The 18,768-nt window shown below is 42.2% G+C and overlaps 1 protein-coding gene and 1 long non-coding RNA gene across 10 annotated transcripts in view; one reads left to right on the top strand and one right to left on the bottom strand.

The window, feature by feature from the left end:
• LOC147008327 (uncharacterized) overlaps positions 1-18,768 on the bottom strand; it is a 32,001-nt gene that overhangs the window by 11,172 nt on the left and 2,061 nt on the right. For 2 of the 3 annotated variants that reach the window (XR_015053513.1, XR_015053511.1), the window contains exon 2: positions 13,010-13,116. This is a non-coding gene — a long non-coding RNA (uncharacterized LOC147008327). Of the gene's footprint in view, positions 1-13,009; positions 13,158-18,768 lie in introns of all 3 variants that reach the window. The other variant, XR_015053512.1, reaches the window with a different exon arrangement.
• Positions 7,378-18,768, top strand: part of LOC147008326 (leucine-rich repeat-containing protein 71-like) — a 42,403-nt gene continuing 31,012 nt past the window's right edge. For all 7 annotated transcript variants that reach the window (XR_015053498.1, XR_015053500.1, XR_015053497.1 and 4 more), the window contains exons 1-6: positions 7,378-8,001; positions 13,016-13,177; positions 13,641-13,716; positions 13,800-13,874; positions 14,019-14,087; positions 16,497-16,656. Coding sequence is in view for 2 of the 7 variants with exons in the window: in XM_085865190.1 (XP_085721316.1) it covers positions 7,953-8,001; positions 13,016-13,177; positions 13,641-13,716; positions 13,800-13,874; positions 14,019-14,087; positions 16,497-16,656 (591 nt within the window). In the remaining 5 variants the exon portion in view is untranslated. The remainder of the gene's footprint in view (positions 8,002-13,015; positions 13,178-13,640; positions 13,717-13,799; positions 13,875-14,018; positions 14,088-16,496; positions 16,657-18,768) is intronic.

Here is an 18,768-nt window from a genome sequence, read left to right as displayed (position 1 = left end):
GATTTTCTTTTTTTTTTGCAGATTTTGCAACTAGATGCAATGGACAATCATCCTAAATCAAGTTGGAGGCTTTATATGTCATGTAAAAGGTAAAATTTTGACAAATTGTTTCAATTTTTTTCGCTTAAATGAATCGAAATTACAAATTTCAAATGCGATTTTCTAAAAAAAATTCTATTTTTTCCAGCATAATCAAAACCTGACGGATGTTGACCCATGCTATGAATACTGGTCGTCTGTGAGAGTCGTGAGACATTGTATAGGTGTCGTTGCTGATGATCAAAATCAGTTGGAAATCCAAAATGGCGTCCAAGATGGCCAATGACCGGCAGCAGAGACAATCATTGATCGGTGAGAAAGAACTCTACGTAACAGCTGATTCGAAATGCCTCCGAATTGCGCAGGATACTTTGATGGAAGTGCGTGAACTTGATTCGGCGCATGAGGAAGCGGACACTAGGGTTTTACTCCATGCGTCACACGCTGCTCGATCGGGTTTCAAATCAGTCGTCATCGTTGCCAAAGACACTGATTTTCTTGAGCTTCTCTTGGCATTCAATGCTCATATCAGCACCCGCTTATGTATGCGACTTTCGTCTAAGGGAAGGATTCGACTCTTTAGCATTGACACGATTGAAGCGAGAATAGGACTACATGGCAATTCGTCGCTGGGTCTACACGCATTCACAGGGTGCGATTCGGTCAGTGCATTCTCAGGTACGGGCAAGATCAAGGGACTGAAGTTGATGCGAGGAAAATAAGGAGTTCTTGGATGCATTGTCTAAGCTGGGGAGTGAATGGACATTAAATAGGGATGTTGTTGATACTCTGCAGGCATTTACATACCAGCTGTATGCGTCCCGAACCCATGATGCAGAAGTGAACGCTCTACGCTTCAATCTATGGCGCGCTAAAAAGGGTGTTGTAGAATCCGGGCAACTACCATCGTGTGCAGACATCCTTAACCAACACATGCTAAGAGCAAATTACCAGGCCGCTGTATGGAGACGATCCCTTGATCCAAAGCCTTATGTGCCTGCTCCAGAAAACCATGGCTGGCGCACAACTGACGATGGTCGACTTGAAATATGTTGGATCACAGGTAGTTTTGGACTTCATGTTCTGTGAGTGCCGCAAAGCGTGCGAACCTGGTGATTGCGTTTGCTTAGACAATGACCTTCCATGTACGGACGAATGCCGATAAAAGGATTGCAGCAACACGAAGGACAGTGACTTCGTTCTGGACGTTTCTGATGATGAGTCTTCCCATAACGATGAAAGTGATGATGAAGATTAAGGACTTCAGTGATTTATACAGTGATGGCAAGGATGTCTGTGATGCACAGTCAGTTACAAGTACAAATTTAATGTCGATATCACGTCAAACTTCTACAGCTTCGAAAACATCCTACCCCCCCCTCCCCCGGCCAGTTAATTTTTGACGCTAACACATGCCTCAAATTTTAACTAACATGTTATTAGACCAAACAAAACCTCTCAGTATATTCTGCACAGCAATATTTTAGGAATTGGTCGATGAAGTTACTGGCTTCAAGAAAACAAAAACTGGAGAAAATTGCGTTTAAAATTTGAAATTTCAACTCATTTCAGCAAAAAAATTCAAATAAATTTCCCTTTCTTTACCCTTTTCAGTTCAGTTTCAGCTTGACACTGAAGTTAGAACAATTTTACATGGCATCTAGTTAACAAATATGCCCCCAAAAAAAAAAATCGGTATTTTAACCTCCTTGAAGTGCCCCCTCGAGCGGATTTCTCCAAGAAAGCTACGCGTTTGAGCTGGCAAGCAAATAAATTCTCAAACTATAGGTCATGACCTATCCAAAAAGCAGTGTCTCGTTTTATCCCGCAATTTGGTACCAATTCATGAAAATACTGGGCTCAGCTCATGGACAAGCTTCTCCCAATCATCAGGAAGGTTATGAAATCCATCATCGCTTCGGACATGAAATCCTTCCTCTTCTCCAATGGCCTAACTTATGATCATCAATTTGGTTTCAGACCAGGTCACTCTACCCTGGATATGCTGCTTCTGCTCTCCCAACAATGGATGGAGGTCCTCAATGCCGGACATGAAATGAGAGTCGTATCCCGAGACATATCACGTGCTTTTGACACGGTCTGACACCCTGACGTCGGTGATGTTTCTGTCTTCCACCGTCTCCTCTCCGGCCCTCTCGGTCTGAGATATGTCGTCCCCATTTTTTCTGCATGGCGCTCAAGGTCCGCCAGCAAGCCCCTTCTGCTAAAACTACCAAAATCACGAATCACTGCTCACTCTTTCATTCCATTCCTCTTTTTCCCCACCTTAGGAACAAACTCCCACACTCTCTTCAATCCTATTCTTCCCTCCAGGTCTTCAAAAAAGCTGTTCCCCACCATGTCTTGTCTTCCCCCATCCAAAACCATGATGTTTTCTGTTCAAGCTAATCCACCCCAAACCCAGCTTCGAATTCCCTGCCTTCCTTCCTGAAATTCCCTGTCGTGTAAGGACCTGAAAGACCATGTTGTGTCCATCTTGTTTACCCTATGTCCTCCGCCCCATCCCAATTCCTTCCACAGATCTCCTCATGTCTCTGTTCCCCGACTGTTTTGTCCTTCCCTCTCACACAACTCCTCTTCAAATTTCTTGTCAATCGCATGAGAATTGAGTACTTTAGAAACTTGAAAAATTTGTTGTGGTCGTATCCCTCGATGATGAAGAATAACGTCAAAAAATGCTCGGAAGAACATGCAGCTGAATGTTCATGTTGAAGAGAGGGATTTGAAGTTGCAGAACGAAAGTTACTTTCTGCTTCCTCAACCCCTCTCTTCACCATGACTCACCTGGCAGCCCGACCTCACTTGTCAACCTTCTCACATTCAAGAATCATGAGTCGACACCTTCCTCCAGGTGCCAAGATGTGAGCTGGAAATCCTGCCTCCAGCAGACCTCGCAAATCACGTCTTGTCCCCTTGAAGGTCCCACAAAACCCACAACCGAAAATCATACTCAATCGATGAAGACGCACACAACTTACATCTCGATTGATGCAACAAGGTTTGCCCTCTTCGACTGAAATATTTTACATTCGACAAATCAAAAACAATGGAAGTGTAAATATTTCAGAGAATGAAAACTACCATAATCCATTTTATAAAGGATTTCTGTCCATAATCTACCATTTGTGGACAAGGAAGGAACTTTCACAAAACCAATGAATGAGAAAGAAATATAATTTACAGCAAAACTCAAACACGATTACTGTGATGGATGTTTGATGTGTGGAATACCTGGGATTGTAGAGAGAGAGTAGTCTTTCCGTCCAGAAGGAAATGTGTAGAAATGGCACACCTGAGAATTGTTGCAGGTAGGGTGAAGGAATGGATAGCCGGGGTAATGGAGTTTCAACTTTCACACTCCGTCACCTCCGTCGACCGATTCCAGCACTCATTCATTACTCATTTTTCAACGGGTCAATTTGACAGCGTTTATGGCGGATTATGGGGTGTTTTCACATTTGCTTATTATATATCGGCCGCACTTTCGGCCACCAGGGACTGCCGGTGGCTCGCAGGCCGGGCAATGAAGATCAAGGCATGAGAGTGTCAATGGAAAACTCACCCCTCTGCTTCACCCTTATCTGTGGGTGAAACAGAAAGACAATAACAAACAACCAGGGCGATTGTGGGGGAGGCGAGGGGAGCGAAGGGGATGAAAGTAGAGGGGAGGTTAAGGAAGTGGAGAAGAGAGTGGATGGGGTATAGTGTCGGGGTTATAGGACTTGGTGCGAGCCAACTCTTCTGGTGCCAAAATTGTAATTAAAAAAAAAAGAAATTCAAATCAAACGGAAGACCACATAAAATAGGGACTGCATTGGAGTCTTCAGAAGGAACCCGAACAAGCAAAAAAAACAAAAAAACAACAGAGATGAAGTCACCAGGAGGAACCTGGAAAGGACTGGGGTTTGCAATTGCTACTCCGCTACCCTCAAAGCCATCCAGGTGCAGCCAAGTGAGCCTTATTAAATAAATAAAAATTTAAAAAGAACACAGATTCAAAAAATATATATAAATATTCTGGCCGTCAGACCCTGCGTCCAATCAAGTCGAAATTTATAACATATATTCCCCCATTCACTGCGAGATCATAATTGTGAAATTTCACATCAATCGATGAAGCTGTTCAAGAGAAATAGTTAAAAAAATATTTTCCTTCGATCCAAAACGGCTTCCAAACCATTTGACCAATCAATGATATTCATGAACACGCCGGTATTCCCAAGGTCCAGGAAATGTGTGTGAAGTTTCCCTTCGATCTGTTCAGCCGTTCTGGAGAAGAAGATTTTAAAAAGGTTTTTGGGTAAATCCAATGTGGCTGCCAAACCACGTGACAGCCGACGGGACTTTTCGTTCCTCATGGACAGGTGGTCATACCTGTGAAGGTTATTCTCGATCTGTTCAGCTGTTTCAGAGAAAAATTTTGAAATTTAAACAATTATATATATATATATATATATATATATATATATATATATATATATATATATATATATATATATATATATATATATATATATATATATGGCTACCGAACTACATGACCAATGACGTCATAATTATTTTTTGTGTTGATCAATTTATCCAAAGATGACTCTCAAAAATGTTCATACTGATCGGATGTAGCGTTCGACGTGTGCAATTATGACGTCATAACGAAGGCACCTTTGACATCATTTTTTTTTAATCACTTCTTCCCCCATGGGGAGTACTTGACGGGTCTGATTTTCAACTTTTTCCATGGAGGCGGTTTCAGAGATTATAAAGGTCCAACGTTGCTCCCTTTCTTTTTTCCCAACCCGACTGCCACACCACGTGACCTATGACATCATAATAATTATCATTAAAACATTCTGCATGAGTAAGTTGCGCGTCTGGTGAAAAATTAGTGTCAATCCGACGAGCGGTTTCCAGAGAAAATACAGACAAAATGTAATAATAATAATAATAATAATAATACGGATATGCACGTGCGTCCGCAACCGATCGATTCACCCCGCGAGGGCGGGGCTTAACGACAGGAAGTTACGTCAGATGACGTTATAGCTCTGGAATGATTTCAACGTGTAACTCGGAACAAAGACCTCAGAGACTTTTGCTTGGACATTGCTATTCGGAGGAATAAAATGCGTCGTGATCCACCACAAAGATTCTTGTTTTATATTCCTCTTTGCCAATACCAGCTCAATAAGTGCGCGCGATTTCGAATTGTTCTCGAAAATATGTTTGTAACAAATGTAGTAAAAAAAAAAATATATATATATATATATATATATATATATATATATATATATATATATCATTCTCATCGGAAACTAAAACTAAAGCACATTAATCCGAGTTGATGGAACGACGCGGCGTATCACGTTTATTCACGTTGGTCGGCTGCGCGCAAATGACGTCACGCCGTTGAGCGCGTGACGTCATGACGTTGAAACAGTTTTTTTTTTTTGAACCGGCCCGTCCTGGAGCTGTGGCTTGTATTTTGTGGTAAAAATTGTTTTTGATGTTAAATTTCCTCTTCGAATTGAACGTGTGTTTGCTGGTTTTTTTTATTTCCTGCCTGTTCACCAGTTCTCATTACCGAGGGCTCGGGACGGCTGGGTGGTGTTATGACTTCGTGGGGGTGAATGGTCGGGGGAACTGCAGCACCTGCCTGGTATATCCATGTCAGTGTACTTCGAGGCAACTCTTGTCATTGTGTGGAACGAAATGGGGTTTCACAATCCATAGATAATCCGGAAAATGCTTTTCAGAGTTTCGTCTGATTGACTGTCTTTGGTTGATGACAAAGACCTCGGAGAACGGAGGAGTGGAGGGGGTCTGAGAGGTGTTGGGGTCCAAATCCGGTGCACCAAACCCTCACCTGACAAGGTACAGAAAGTCGGGACCGGCCTCGGCCTCCTTCGGCTGCGGGTCCCGATGACTATTTCCTGTATTCTCAAATATGCTCTGCTGCTCTTGTTTCTCCTCTTCGATGTGGTCCTCCTCCTTTGACCGCATGGAAGTCACTCCCATCCACCAAAGGGTGCAAAACAGACTCCATAGCAACGAGAGTCCGGTGAGCTTGCTTCCAATTACAAGTACAGTCAGAGAATCCATCATTGTTTCTGATGTCCAAGTGTTTCCTGTTTTCAAGCAGCTCCATCTCTGACCGTCAGTGTGGATTCTGTCCCATTCACTCCACTGCGGACAAGCTGCTGCTCCTCCATCAGCAAAGTTTCAAATAATAGGTGAACCTCTCGTCATACAAGGCCATCTTCACACCTGACTTCCTGACTTCTTCCCACCCACACCATCAACACGTTGCTCTCAATGGAAACCTCTCCTTTTTTTCCCTACCAGCGGATGCGACACCAACGTGGTGTCTTCGGTTCCATTTTGTTCATCATCTACAAAAACGACCTCTCCAATTGTGTGCAGTGCCCCCATCCCACTGCTGGACTGACGGCAGCTGAGTCTCTCTCTCTCTCTCTCTTCCTGCTGATCTGGAATTTAGATGCTGATCTGAAAAATGGAATAGTTTCAAATCCTGGCAAATCAACCCTGCCGCTCCAGAAGGATCGTCAAACGAACCCGCCTCTTCGCATGGATTTCCACTGAAAGAGGTCCAGTCTCTCGAAATTCTTGGCCTCATCATCAGTCATGACCTTTCCACGTAACAAAGCTGGCCTCCAAATCCAGTCACACACCGGGTATCCTCCATTGTTCCGAGTCATTCCTTGAGAAATGAGAACTGCTCACAACCACGAGGCCTTTGTCCGCAGATAAATGGAGCACTGCTCTCCTTTTCTGGGCTGGTGTCTCCAACATCACATCGGTCTCTCCTGGATTCTGTGGAATCAAAAACGTTCAACATTACAGACATCTCGAGTGAAGAGGTCCACCAAAGCACAATGGTTGCTGCTGTCACATCGCACGCAGGCCGTTGTTATATTACGCCTCTCTTTGAATTTAGCTTCCAGTGCTTCTTGGAAGTGCATCACGTGATTGCATTTGCTGGTTCATTAAGGTTCATCAGAACCTGAGGACATTTTCACTGATTATTCACCTGATGGTTGACGTTGAAAGTGAACCAGAGAGTTGGTGTCAAAGCCACCCAATGCTCGCCTGTTTATACATTTATCGTTTTTAAAAGACTCGTCGAATAATATTTTTTATAAAGCATTGCAGTGAAGTCTGATCCAAATAATTTTAAAGCCATATATGTATTCGTATATTGTAATAAGTAAACTAGTACACATATTAAATGAATGGCAAGCGTCAAGTATAAAAGGCGAGCATTGGGTGGCTTTGACACAAATCTTAGGTTGAAATTAATTTTTTTTTTAATCATTTGTTAATTTCAACTTCATGACACCAATAATATATCCCAAAGGAACCTCGATGCCAAATATCAGCATCCCAGTACACATATTAAAAGAATGGCAAGCTTCTAAAAAATAACTTCCTTTTTGCGTTTTGACCCCTGTGACCCTTAAGTCCCCCCCAACTTGGGGCATGAACCGGGGAGTCAAATCCCCAAAAATCGGAGCACATTTCATATGTCTCCATTGTTGATTGCATATCGTTTCATAAGTACCAGGTTTGGTGGATTTCTGCCCAGCCTATTAGGAGGAGATAGTGTGACGGACGGACGGACGGACAGACAGATGGAGCCAATTACAATGTCCCCCCTTTTCAAAAAGTGTTGGGATAATAATATCAGTTGAGAGATAATTAGGAACATTGTTTGTATATATTTATTTGTTTATTTGCTTATTTATTAATTTTTGAAGCAAGTCTCACTTCTTGATGTTTTCATGTTTTCTGCAACCTTCATCCCTTGGACAAAACTCAAGGTTGGGTGATCGTGGAAGAGAAATCAGAATAAATTTCTGAAGGAAGTGAAAGTGATGTCAGCGGAAAGAGTCACTCTCGAACATGATGGTCTTCAAAACGATGGTAAGGGTTTACCAATGAAAGGGCACAACGTATGATTGGAGATGCAGATCTGAAGCATTTCTGAAACTCTTCTCAAACGACATTGTGGATGGAACCCCAAAATGTTCTCAAAATAAATGAAATGAAGCACAATTTTCTCATAACGAACACTACTCCGTGTGTGTGTGTGTGTGTGTGTGTGTGTGTGTGTGTGTGTGTGTGTGTGTGTGTGTGTGTGTGTGTGTGTGTGTGTGTGTGTGTGTGTGTGTGGTGAGTATGTGAGCACGGCTCCTGCGCAGGATGCGCCGAGCAAGCCGAGGGGAGAGCAGGGGATGCCACATGATTGAGCATGCATGCGAACATGCCTCTGGAGATTGGAGAGGGATGAATATAAATGCTCTCTCCAGGCTTTCCTGAAGGCCCGGAGTGTTCAACAGAAACGTTGGGTGGAGTGTTGGGCGCGCTTGATGTCCCCAGGAACCCTTGGAGAGGATGGGGGCCAACAGGCAAATTGGGGTGCAAAAATAATCTCCCACAAGCCTTTCAGGAAAGGAGGTGGTACAGCAAAGGCAAATTTGTGCAGTGTCCCTCATGGACATTGGTGCAGGAGTGGGAGCACTGAGACGCAAAGGGAAGGACCCCGTGGGAGTCCCGAGCGGAGGCTGCAGCAGGCAGCCTGCGGACGGAGGGCACACCCCAAGTGGGTGGGCATGGAGGCCACGGCTGCTGGGTCTTCGAGGGGAATCCAACCATGGCCCAGTGGAGATGTAAAGAGCAGGTAAAGAAACTGGAGCAGGCGGGATGACGGACACGGTTAGAGTTGAAACATTGTAAATTGAAATGAGAAGCGAATTGGAAATTGTACAGAGGACATGACAGAAGTAAATGGACAACTTAAATTTCTTCATTTCATCTGTATAACAGTTTTACTCAGTGATTTGAACTAATATTCGACTATTTATTTTCAGAAACGAGTTCCTGGGTCTTGTACGACAATTAACTATGGCTCGAACCCAGGGAGCACACAAACTTTCCGATTTTCCAAGAGGATGAATTATTGGCCATTCGGAAGGTGGAGTCAGCCAGTGTCAGATAGCTCAGAACCTTGGCATTGCGCTTCCTACGGTCAATCGGTTGATTGTGCAATTCACAAGCGAAGACAAGGAATCCACAGCTTCTCGTTCGGATCGATCAGGGCCCTCAGAAAGATGTCTTCGAGCTGTCAAGCGGTCCATTCAGAAAACTCCCCGTTGCAAGGTGGCAGATGTTGCAGCGGAGGTCCAGATTAGCTTAAGAACTGCCGTGCGGTACCTTCATCAACGGGGCTACCATGGGAGAGAGCAGCTCGGAGAAAACCTCTTCTTCGACCAGCCAACATTCAATGGAGAAAGAAGTGGGCTGACGAGATGGCCAACAGACCCTGGGAGTTTTGGCAAACTCATATTATCGTATTACGTATGTATCATATTATTATCAAGCCTCTGTTAAATTGCAGTGATTCTTTTTATTTCAGAATAAAATCAGCCGTTCCTGAAGGTTTCCTCTGCTGGGAAGTGCATATCACAGTAAAAGACTCAACCATTAGCACCAAGGAGCGTTCAAGAGACCTCCGGGATCGGGATAATGTTGTGGAAAGGCACAGATCAGGAGATGGGTATAAAATATTTCATACCTTGAATATCCTTTGCAACACATTCAAGACAATCATTAAGAAGTGGAAGGCATATGGTACCACCAAGACCCTGCCGAGATCAGGCCGTCCCTCCAAACTGGATGACCAAGCAAGGGGGAGACTGATCAGAGAGGCCACCAAGAGGCCAATGCCAACTTTTGAAAGAGCTACTTGCCTTTGTGGCAAAGATTGTTCACTGTGTGCTTGTGACAACAATATCCCAGACACTCAACAAGTCTGGCCTGCATGGTCGGGTGGCAAGAAGGAAGCCATTACTCAAAAAGCCCACCTTGAGTCCCGTTTGAGGTATAAAAAACACTCCGGAGATTCTGAAGCCGTGTGGCAAAAAGTTTTGTGGTCTGACAAAATCAAGATTAAACTTTTTTGGTCTAAATGTAAAACGTTACGTTTGGCACTAACCCAACACAGCACATCACTCAAAGATCCCTTCTGTGAAGCATGGTGGTGACAGCATGTTCTGGTGATGTTTCTCATCAGGAGGGACTGGGGCACTTTTCAGGAAAGAAGGGAAAATGGAGCAAAAATACAGAAAAATCTTCGAAGAAAATCTACTGCCCTTTGCAAGAAAGCTGATATTGGGACGGAAGTTCACCTTTCAGCATGACAACGACCCGAAGCACACAGGTAAAGCTACACTGGAATGGCTGAGGACAAAAGATAAATGTCCTTGAATTGCCCAGTCAGAGCCTGACCAAAATCCAATCGAAGATCTGTGGCATGGATTGAAGATTGCTCTCCATCAACGCTCCCCAACACAACTTGACTGAGCTTGAACCGTTTTGTACGGAAGAATGGGCAAATATTGTCCAATCAAGGTGTGCCAAGTAATGGTAGAGACCTATCCCAACACACTCACACCTGTAATTGCTATCAAAGGTGCTTCCAGCAAGTATTAACTTGGGGGGGGGGGTGGACAATCATCCTAGTTTTGTACTTTTTAATTAATTTTTGGAAATTTGTGGAATTTGTTTTTCATTTGGAAGTTGTGGGTTACGATGTGTATATAAAGGTGGGAAATGTCTGATTTAATGCAACTTAATTCCAGGCTATAAGGCAAAAAAAACCAGTGAAAATTTTGAAAGGAGGTGCAGACTTTCTATAGGCACTTTAAATACACTTACATGCAAACATACACATGAAACATATATATATGTCCATACATTCCTATAAACATACTGCACATACACAAATACGCGATACACACATGCATGTACATCTCGGTTCCGCAATTTATATTAAATGTGTGGGGGAAAAATTTATATTAATGTATTTAAAATTGTAACAAATAGAGTTTCAGAAATGTAACTTTTATGCTGCAAACTGAATTGGCTGTCATTTCTGGCCAAAAGACTTTTGCCCTAAATGATAAGAAATGTGTTGTTCTGGAGCAGAGTGGCCGAGCTGATAAATGAACGTTTGCTTAGAAAATGTACGAAGTGGCTTTTTGTCTAAAAGACACGTCTACAGTCTGGGTGAATATCCCCCAACCTCTCTCTCATGGAAGTATAAAATGTTTTGAAAGGCACATCGTTCTCAGTGCAAGCACGTGAGGAAGTATAGTTTCTCAGTGGCTTGTACTCCTTGGAACTGACCAAGTACCAAGTTAGAATAAAACCCTCTGATGTAATGTAGAAGTGAATTGAATACGGTTGGTCTAACTGTTTACTAAAGTAAGAATAAATGAAATAGAACCAAATAATATTGCAATCAAATGGGGATTCTTAAGTTCATTGTACAAGGGTGAGAAGTGTATGGTGTATAATTAGGAAATAAATTGTTTCACAAGGAAGGACTTGTGTGGACATCAGTTTTATCAGTGTCGATAGGGTTTTTGTAGGATTTTATAATCAAATCGGACAAACGTTAAACTCTGTCTGAAGTCAAATAGGATTCCACAATCGGCCAGTTAGAATCCTTCAGGAGGACAACGATCACAACAAGGTGGGTTTAAAAAAATCCACATCACGCATATACCGTACATATCCGATCTGCCTGCCGCAAAGCACGAAAAGAATGTTGACTTTCTGAAACGTCATGAAATATTGTGTTACGATGTTCCACAGAGGGCTACCGGTGCACAGGAAACTTTGAGCAAGATTTAGAAGATAAGAGCTCTGCGCCCGATCAGGAATCAAGGACATTCCTCCCGTGGTGCCAAAATATAATTTTGATTCCAACTCATTGAGCGAAAGAGGAAAGTATAACCTGCAGTTAAACAAGAATGACATTTTTAGTTTTAAAAAAAGATATCATTTTGTATTTATACGTGTTAAAAAATTATAATTTTGTGTTGTACGTGTTTAAGTTCAAATTATTAGGATCCTAACTGGACTCTAGTCTGAATGAAATGCAGTAATTTCATGTCCAGTATTTTAAGAAAGTATTTTTTTGAAGAAGGGGAATTGTCACCTGCACTGCCCAAGGTGTTCTAATTATGACGTCATAATGAAGCCACCGATGGCATCATCATGAATAAACCTTATTCCCCAAGGGAAGTACTTGACAATTCGTCATGTGGAAATTTTTTTCCAGGAAGTGGGTTTCGGAAATATGGAGGTGCAAAGTTTTTCGGTTTTCCATGATGACACCTGTACCACGTGACCAACCACATCATAATTATGACTAAAAAAATTATACAGGAGGAAGCGCATTGATGTGCAAAATTTCATGTCAATCGGACCGACAATTTCAGAGAATTTTTTTTCATACTTATTGAATCAAGCGCTGTGCTTGTCAAATTATGACGTCATAATGATGGCACCGATGACATCATCATTAACATATCATATTCCGCATGGGGACGACTTGACAATAAGCCATGTTTCAATTTTTTCCATGGAGAATTTTGGACATATAGAGGTGCAATATTTTTCCAAGATGGTGCCTGCACCACATGACCTATGACGTCATAATTATCATTACAAATTCCTGCAGGAGGAGCCGCACCACCGATGGTCAAAATTTCGTGTCAATTGGACCAGCAGTTGCAAAGAAAAAGTTTTCATTACTTATCGAATCAAGCGTTGGTGCTTGTCGAATTATGACGTCATAATGAAGAAAGTGATGACATCATCATAAACAAATCTTATTCCCCATGGGGAGTACTTGACAATGAACCATGTGTAATTTTTTTTTTCTGTGGAGTGGTTTCGGAGATTATAGAGATGCAAATTTTTTCGGTTTTTCCAGGATGGCGCCTGGAACCAGGTGACCTATGACGTCATAATTACGCCTTAAAAATTTTTCTCCATCTTATAAATGAAGAACATCTTCGGAATGACGAAACTCATTTGTTTTCATCCTGAAGCTCGTGTTTCTTGAAACATCACATTTTACCTGTAGGGACGGTGGTTCGTAGTCGAAGCACAATGAGCAGCGAGGTGAGCTCTGAATCAACGGAACGCGGCATCGGCGAACGAGTCCCGTCCTTCATGCCGTGCATCCTGGCGGAGTACGAAGGAAATGATGGACGAAGAAGAGAAATCTGTGCATTGCACATCCGAGGTTGTGAGACATGAACGGGTTTGTGGCGGCAAGAAAAGTGGTGATTGATGAATATACGTCTGATGTACATACACATATATACATTCCGATATACATACTGTACATCTTCAAATTCCCTCCCCCACTACAAGTCTTTATACCCCTTCCCCACCAAAAGTCCTCAACCCCAATTCTCTGTCGAGATGCCATCATCTCGTGATCCATCAGTAAGAATGGTGGATAAGTAATCTGTGCTGCTGCGGCTGCGATGCAATGCCCTCTTGTAGGTTAGGGCAGGAATTTGGCCACCAGGTGATAGCTGGTCAAATTTACACCAGGTTTTACACCAATTTTACACCAGGTCAAACAACCAGGTGATAGCTCACTTTAATAACCAGGTGATAATAACAGCTTGGATACATTAATATTGTTGTTTTCTTCTTAAAATCGAGAAAAAAAATTAAATAAAGTTTCCTTTGTGCAGGTTGGAGATTGAATGAGAACTTCATGGAAGTTCTCAAGTCGTGTTTGCCATTTGTTTCCACTTTATGCTCCATCAGGTGTGTGCTCCCTCACAAATCAACATTGTTCCACCTTTTTTGGTCATGGATCATCATCTTAATGCATCTTGGCTTTTTTGCAGTTTCTGGAACGCTTGGATCAGCGACAATGTTTTCAGCGTGATCGTGTCCACGCTTTCGCAGTGCGGTGCTCTCAGGTACGTTCATCGTGATCGCAAGCAACGCTCCACTCACACGCGCACGCATCAAATTCTGAATGACTGCCTCGGATGCCGCTCGTCGTGAACACCTGAACCGACCTTTCACCAGATGCAAACACAGGTCTTCATTCCATTTTCCAGATGTGTGACACTGGAGGGCAACCCTATTCCTCAGCAGCCATACTACAGACTACTACACAACCTTGGCCTGTAAGTGTGCTTTGTGATTCCACGCAGGTCCTCACATTCTATGTTCAACATGAAGCCTCAAGGAGAGATTGTACAAGGGCATTTATTGCTGGAGGTTGTTATATTCTGCAAATGAAAAGGATAGAGTGCAAACAAAACCACAGGTTGGCAGTCATAGTGCAGGTTTTGATGGGTCAAATGGCCTCCTCTCGCATTAAAGTCGTTTCCAAGAGAAGTTGTACTTGTATATGACTACCCTGGCATGCTTCGTGTTCCCAACTCTGAATCCATGCTTTCATGATTCTTGAATCTGTGGGAAACTGAATTGTTAATTTCATTTATAATGACGTAAAATGCCAATTACTCTCTCTCTCTCCCATTCTCTGGAAAATCCTCTTTATCTTTTTACTGATGACTCCCCCCTCTGCCATACCATCGGTCATCCCTCAGACCGGTAAGCAGCAGCTTCTTCGCTCACTGCAGATCTGGGTGAAATCACAAACTGGTCCAACACGTGGAACATGTCTTTCAATCCGGACAAATCTCACACTATCACTATGTCTCTCCGAAAGGACCGTTTGGAAAACCCCTCCATCCACTTTCTCAACAATCCTCCGGAAAAAGTCCTTTCTTTCAAGCTTCTGGGTCTCACGATCTGCCATGATCTTTCCTGAGAAAGCCACACTTCAAACTTGGCCTCCAAAGCCAGTCGTCGACTGGGAATCCTCCATCGTGCAAAGTCCTTTCTTTGCCCACCTGAGCTCCTGACTACTTACAAAGATTTTGTCTGCAACCTGATGGAGGACTGCTCTCCCCTCTGGGCTGGTGCTCCTGCCTCCCACCTTTCTCGGCTTCACGCTGTGGAAACAAAGGCATTTCAGATCATTGGCATCTCCCGCGATGAGGCTGAGGCTTTGGGCCTCTCACTCTCTCACCGCAGGCAGGTCGGTGGTCTTTCTGTCTTCTACAGGCTTCTCTCCAGTCTTGCCTCCCCCTGCTCTCCGTACGATTTGTCCCCACCACATTTCTGCAGGGCGCTCAGGGTCTACCATCAACCCCCTTCTGGTAAAACTACCAAAATCACGAATCACAGCTCACCTTCACTCTTTCATTCCTCTTTTTTCCCACCTTTGGAATAAACTCCCTCACTCTATTCAATCCCATTCTTCCCTCCAGGCTTTCAAAACAGCTGTTTATCACCACCTCTTATCATCCCCCATCCAAATCCTTGATCTTTTCTACCCCCGTTAATCCACCCCAAGCCCACCTCCTTCAAATTCCCTGCTTTCCTTCCTGAAAGTCCCTGTAATGTTCATCTTCTATTCCCCATGTTCCCCGTCCCATCCCTCTCCCTTCCAAAGATCTCCTAATGTCTCTGTTCCCCCATTTTGGCCTTCCCACTCCCGCCCCTCTTGTCTCATTGCCCCCCTTGCTGTGCGTTGTGTGTTACGCTCTCATGCGAGCCACGACGAGGTGTACAAATTTTTTTTTTTTGCTTGAGTTAGTGCTTTGAGAAATACGTGCTGGGAAAGCGAGTCGGGAGGCATTGTACACATTCCTTCTTAAAAGACCTTGTAAAACCTCATCGATAATTCGCTGGCCCTGATGGCCAGGGCAAGAAATCACATTCTCTTTCCTCCCGTCACCCAAGACCATCTGGAGCAAGCACCGATAAGGGACCGTTTTTTTCATCCTGTGTTTGTGATTTTAACCTCACAAAGTTCCACCTGTTGTTTCTTCAAAAGGCCTCTCTTTGTTCAGTTAATTTCCTTTGATGTATGAACCACGCCCTGGAGGGATCACAAATATACTCAATGTACTCTTTGTGAAATTGTTTGTCTTATATTTTGTGACTGAATTAGCAGCTTCAACTGCTGAACGAAAAGTTCTTTCTGTCTCGAGGTGGCCAAAACTTCCACGACAGATCCCAGCTTCAAATCCAATCTATCCAGTTTTCATTTGTCTCTTTCTCCTTGTGTCCTCATAATTTCATAGTCCGTGAACCGGAGGAGTTGTTGGTCCCATTCGGGTGTGAAAGTTGCACCACAACGAAACTCAGGGAGGCCGGCCGGCTTGATACCCTCGTGGTGACACCTGTGAGCCGTCTCGTCTGGGTTCGAATCACAATCCAGCGATAAACTGCAAACCTGGTGTTTCACATGCAGGGCGTTTTCCTCACCTTCACCCTACTGTAAGGAATGTTGAACAGATCCTGATGGTGAACAGGCCTTGTTGAAGTTATCGGATCAATGACGAATGTGACATTTTCTCAAGGACACAATATTTTGACCGATGTGGTAGAAATAGTGGACTCCTGTTTTTGCCTTTCAATAAATCTCTAGTTGTGCTTTTGTAGTATTTTATTTGTTTGCTTAATTACATACATTTCCCAATCTATGCACACTTTGAAGGTGGTACTTTCCATTGCAGTCTCAGTCACATCTCACGAAGAAACAACCAGATCGACGACGAAGGTGCAGACCTGCTTGGCCAAGCTCTCGGTAACACCAAGTCGAGCAACAGAGTGCTCTTGAATCTCAACCTTGCTTTCAACCATATCACAGATAAAGGAGCAGCATCCATTGCTCAGGTAACGAACACCACTGAGTTATTACCACTTGGTCTGTCTGTCTACAAACACCAGTTTGTGATCGAGGAACAATTTAATTTGTTAGATTTTGAACAAAATTGAAAATCATTCCAAACAGGAGACTTACTCTTTTTGAGGACGTCATAAAGGACACAAACAGGCAAAAAATAATTTATGTAACTTGTTGAAGGTGATGTAAAAGACGCTGTCATCGACTGCGGTAAACTTCCAAAATGTATTTTTCCACCTTTAAAACCCTTTATTTTATTTCAATTGAATTATATACCGTTCTTAAACACTGTGGAACACAAATCGCCTCATTGGCACTTTCAAAAAAACCCTTCAGCTTAACAGTAGTACTTCAACAAAATATGATGGCATTTTACATCATCTCAACCAATCAAATTTGCCGCTCGCAGACCCCGCCGCCCACGTCCTTTATTCTCAAGATTGCGTGGGGTAAGGTGTTCAATGATCTCTCTAGTTCCATCTTTGTTTTTGGAATCAATTGAATTCTCTTTCATATTTAATTATAAACTGTTGAATAAAGGGAAAATTAACCCAAATGTTGCTATTTTTATACCTTTTTTATTTTAAGGGACTTATTGAAGACATTTGAGTAGCAGCTCACAACTGCAGATCATGGATCCTGTCTAAACCCTTCAGGGAGCCGAAGGAACTGACTTTCTCATTAGTAACAGCAAAATCGGAAATGAAAACAAGCTTCTGGAATGTAAGAACAATCTTCCTTACAAGCCAGTAAAGCGTTCCAAAGCACGAGGGAAATGGACGTACAATATAAGGACGTATGGTATTTTTCGGTGTATAAACCGCACTTTTCTCTCGGCAAAAAAAGGGAAAAGTTGGGGTTGCGGCTTATACACGGGTATAGACAAAAAACATCAGTCCAAACCAGAGAGTTGGTGTCAAAGCCACCCAATGCTCGCCTGTTTATAAATTTATCGTTTTTAAAAGACTCGTCTAATAATATTTTTTATAAAGCATTGCAGTGAGTCTGATCCAAATAATTTTGTAGCAATATATGTATTTATATGTTGTAATCAGTAAAAAATAGTGTGGTAAATAAAAACATTAGAAAGGAAAAAACTTTAACGTTGATATGCTACAAATAAGTAAAGTTCAAAACAGGTCAAAATTTTTATAAAATTGAAATTATTTTTGAATTTCAACATCACTACACCAATAATGTACCCCAAAGGAACTTCCATGCCAAATATCAGCATCCTAGTACACATATTAAATGAATGGCAAGCTTCTAAAAAATCATTTGCACCAAAAACTTTAACGTTGATGTGCTTCAAAAAAGTTAAGTTCAAAACAGGTCAAAAATTTTAAACATTTGAAATTATTTTTTCATTTCAACTTCACCACACCAATAATATTCCCCAAAGGAACCTCCATGCCAAATTATCAGCATCCTAGTACACATATTAAATGAATGCAAGCTTCCAAATAACTTGCACCAAAACTTTAACGTTGATGTGCTACAAAAAAGTTAAGTTCAAAACAGGTAAAAAATTTGAAATTATTTTTTAATTTCAACTTCACTACATCAATAATATACCCCAAAGGAACCTCCATGCCAAATATCAGCATCCTAGTACACATATTAAATGAATGGCAAGCTTCTAAATAACTTGCACCAAAAACTTTAACGTTGATGTGCTACAAAAAAGTTAAGTTCAAAACAGGTCAAAAATTTAAAAAAATTGAAATTATTTTTTCATTTCAACTTCACCACACCAATAGTATACCCCAAAGGAACCTCCATGCCAAATATCAGCATCCGAGTACACATATTAATGAATGGCAAGCTTCTAAATAACTTGCACCAAAAACTTTAACGTTGATGTGCTTCAAAAAAGTTAAGTTCAAAACAGTTCAAAAATTTAAAACATTTCAAATTATTTTTTAAATTCAACTTCACTACATCAATAACATACCCCAAAGGAACCTCAATGCCAAATACCAGCATCCTCGTCCACATATTAAATGAATGGCAAGCTTCTAAATAACTTGCACCAAAAACTTTAACATTTTCACGCTCACGCTGGGGGTATCGCTGTAGCTCTCTGTTCTTCGAACAGGCGA

This window comes from Eptatretus burgeri, chromosome 20 (assembly GCF_056783735.1).
Source record: "Eptatretus burgeri isolate ZD-2024b chromosome 20, Ebu_testis_v1, whole genome shotgun sequence".
Lineage (NCBI taxonomy): Eukaryota > Metazoa > Chordata > Myxini > Myxiniformes > Myxinidae > Eptatretus > Eptatretus burgeri.
This window is presented reverse-complemented; position numbering and strand designations above follow the sequence as displayed.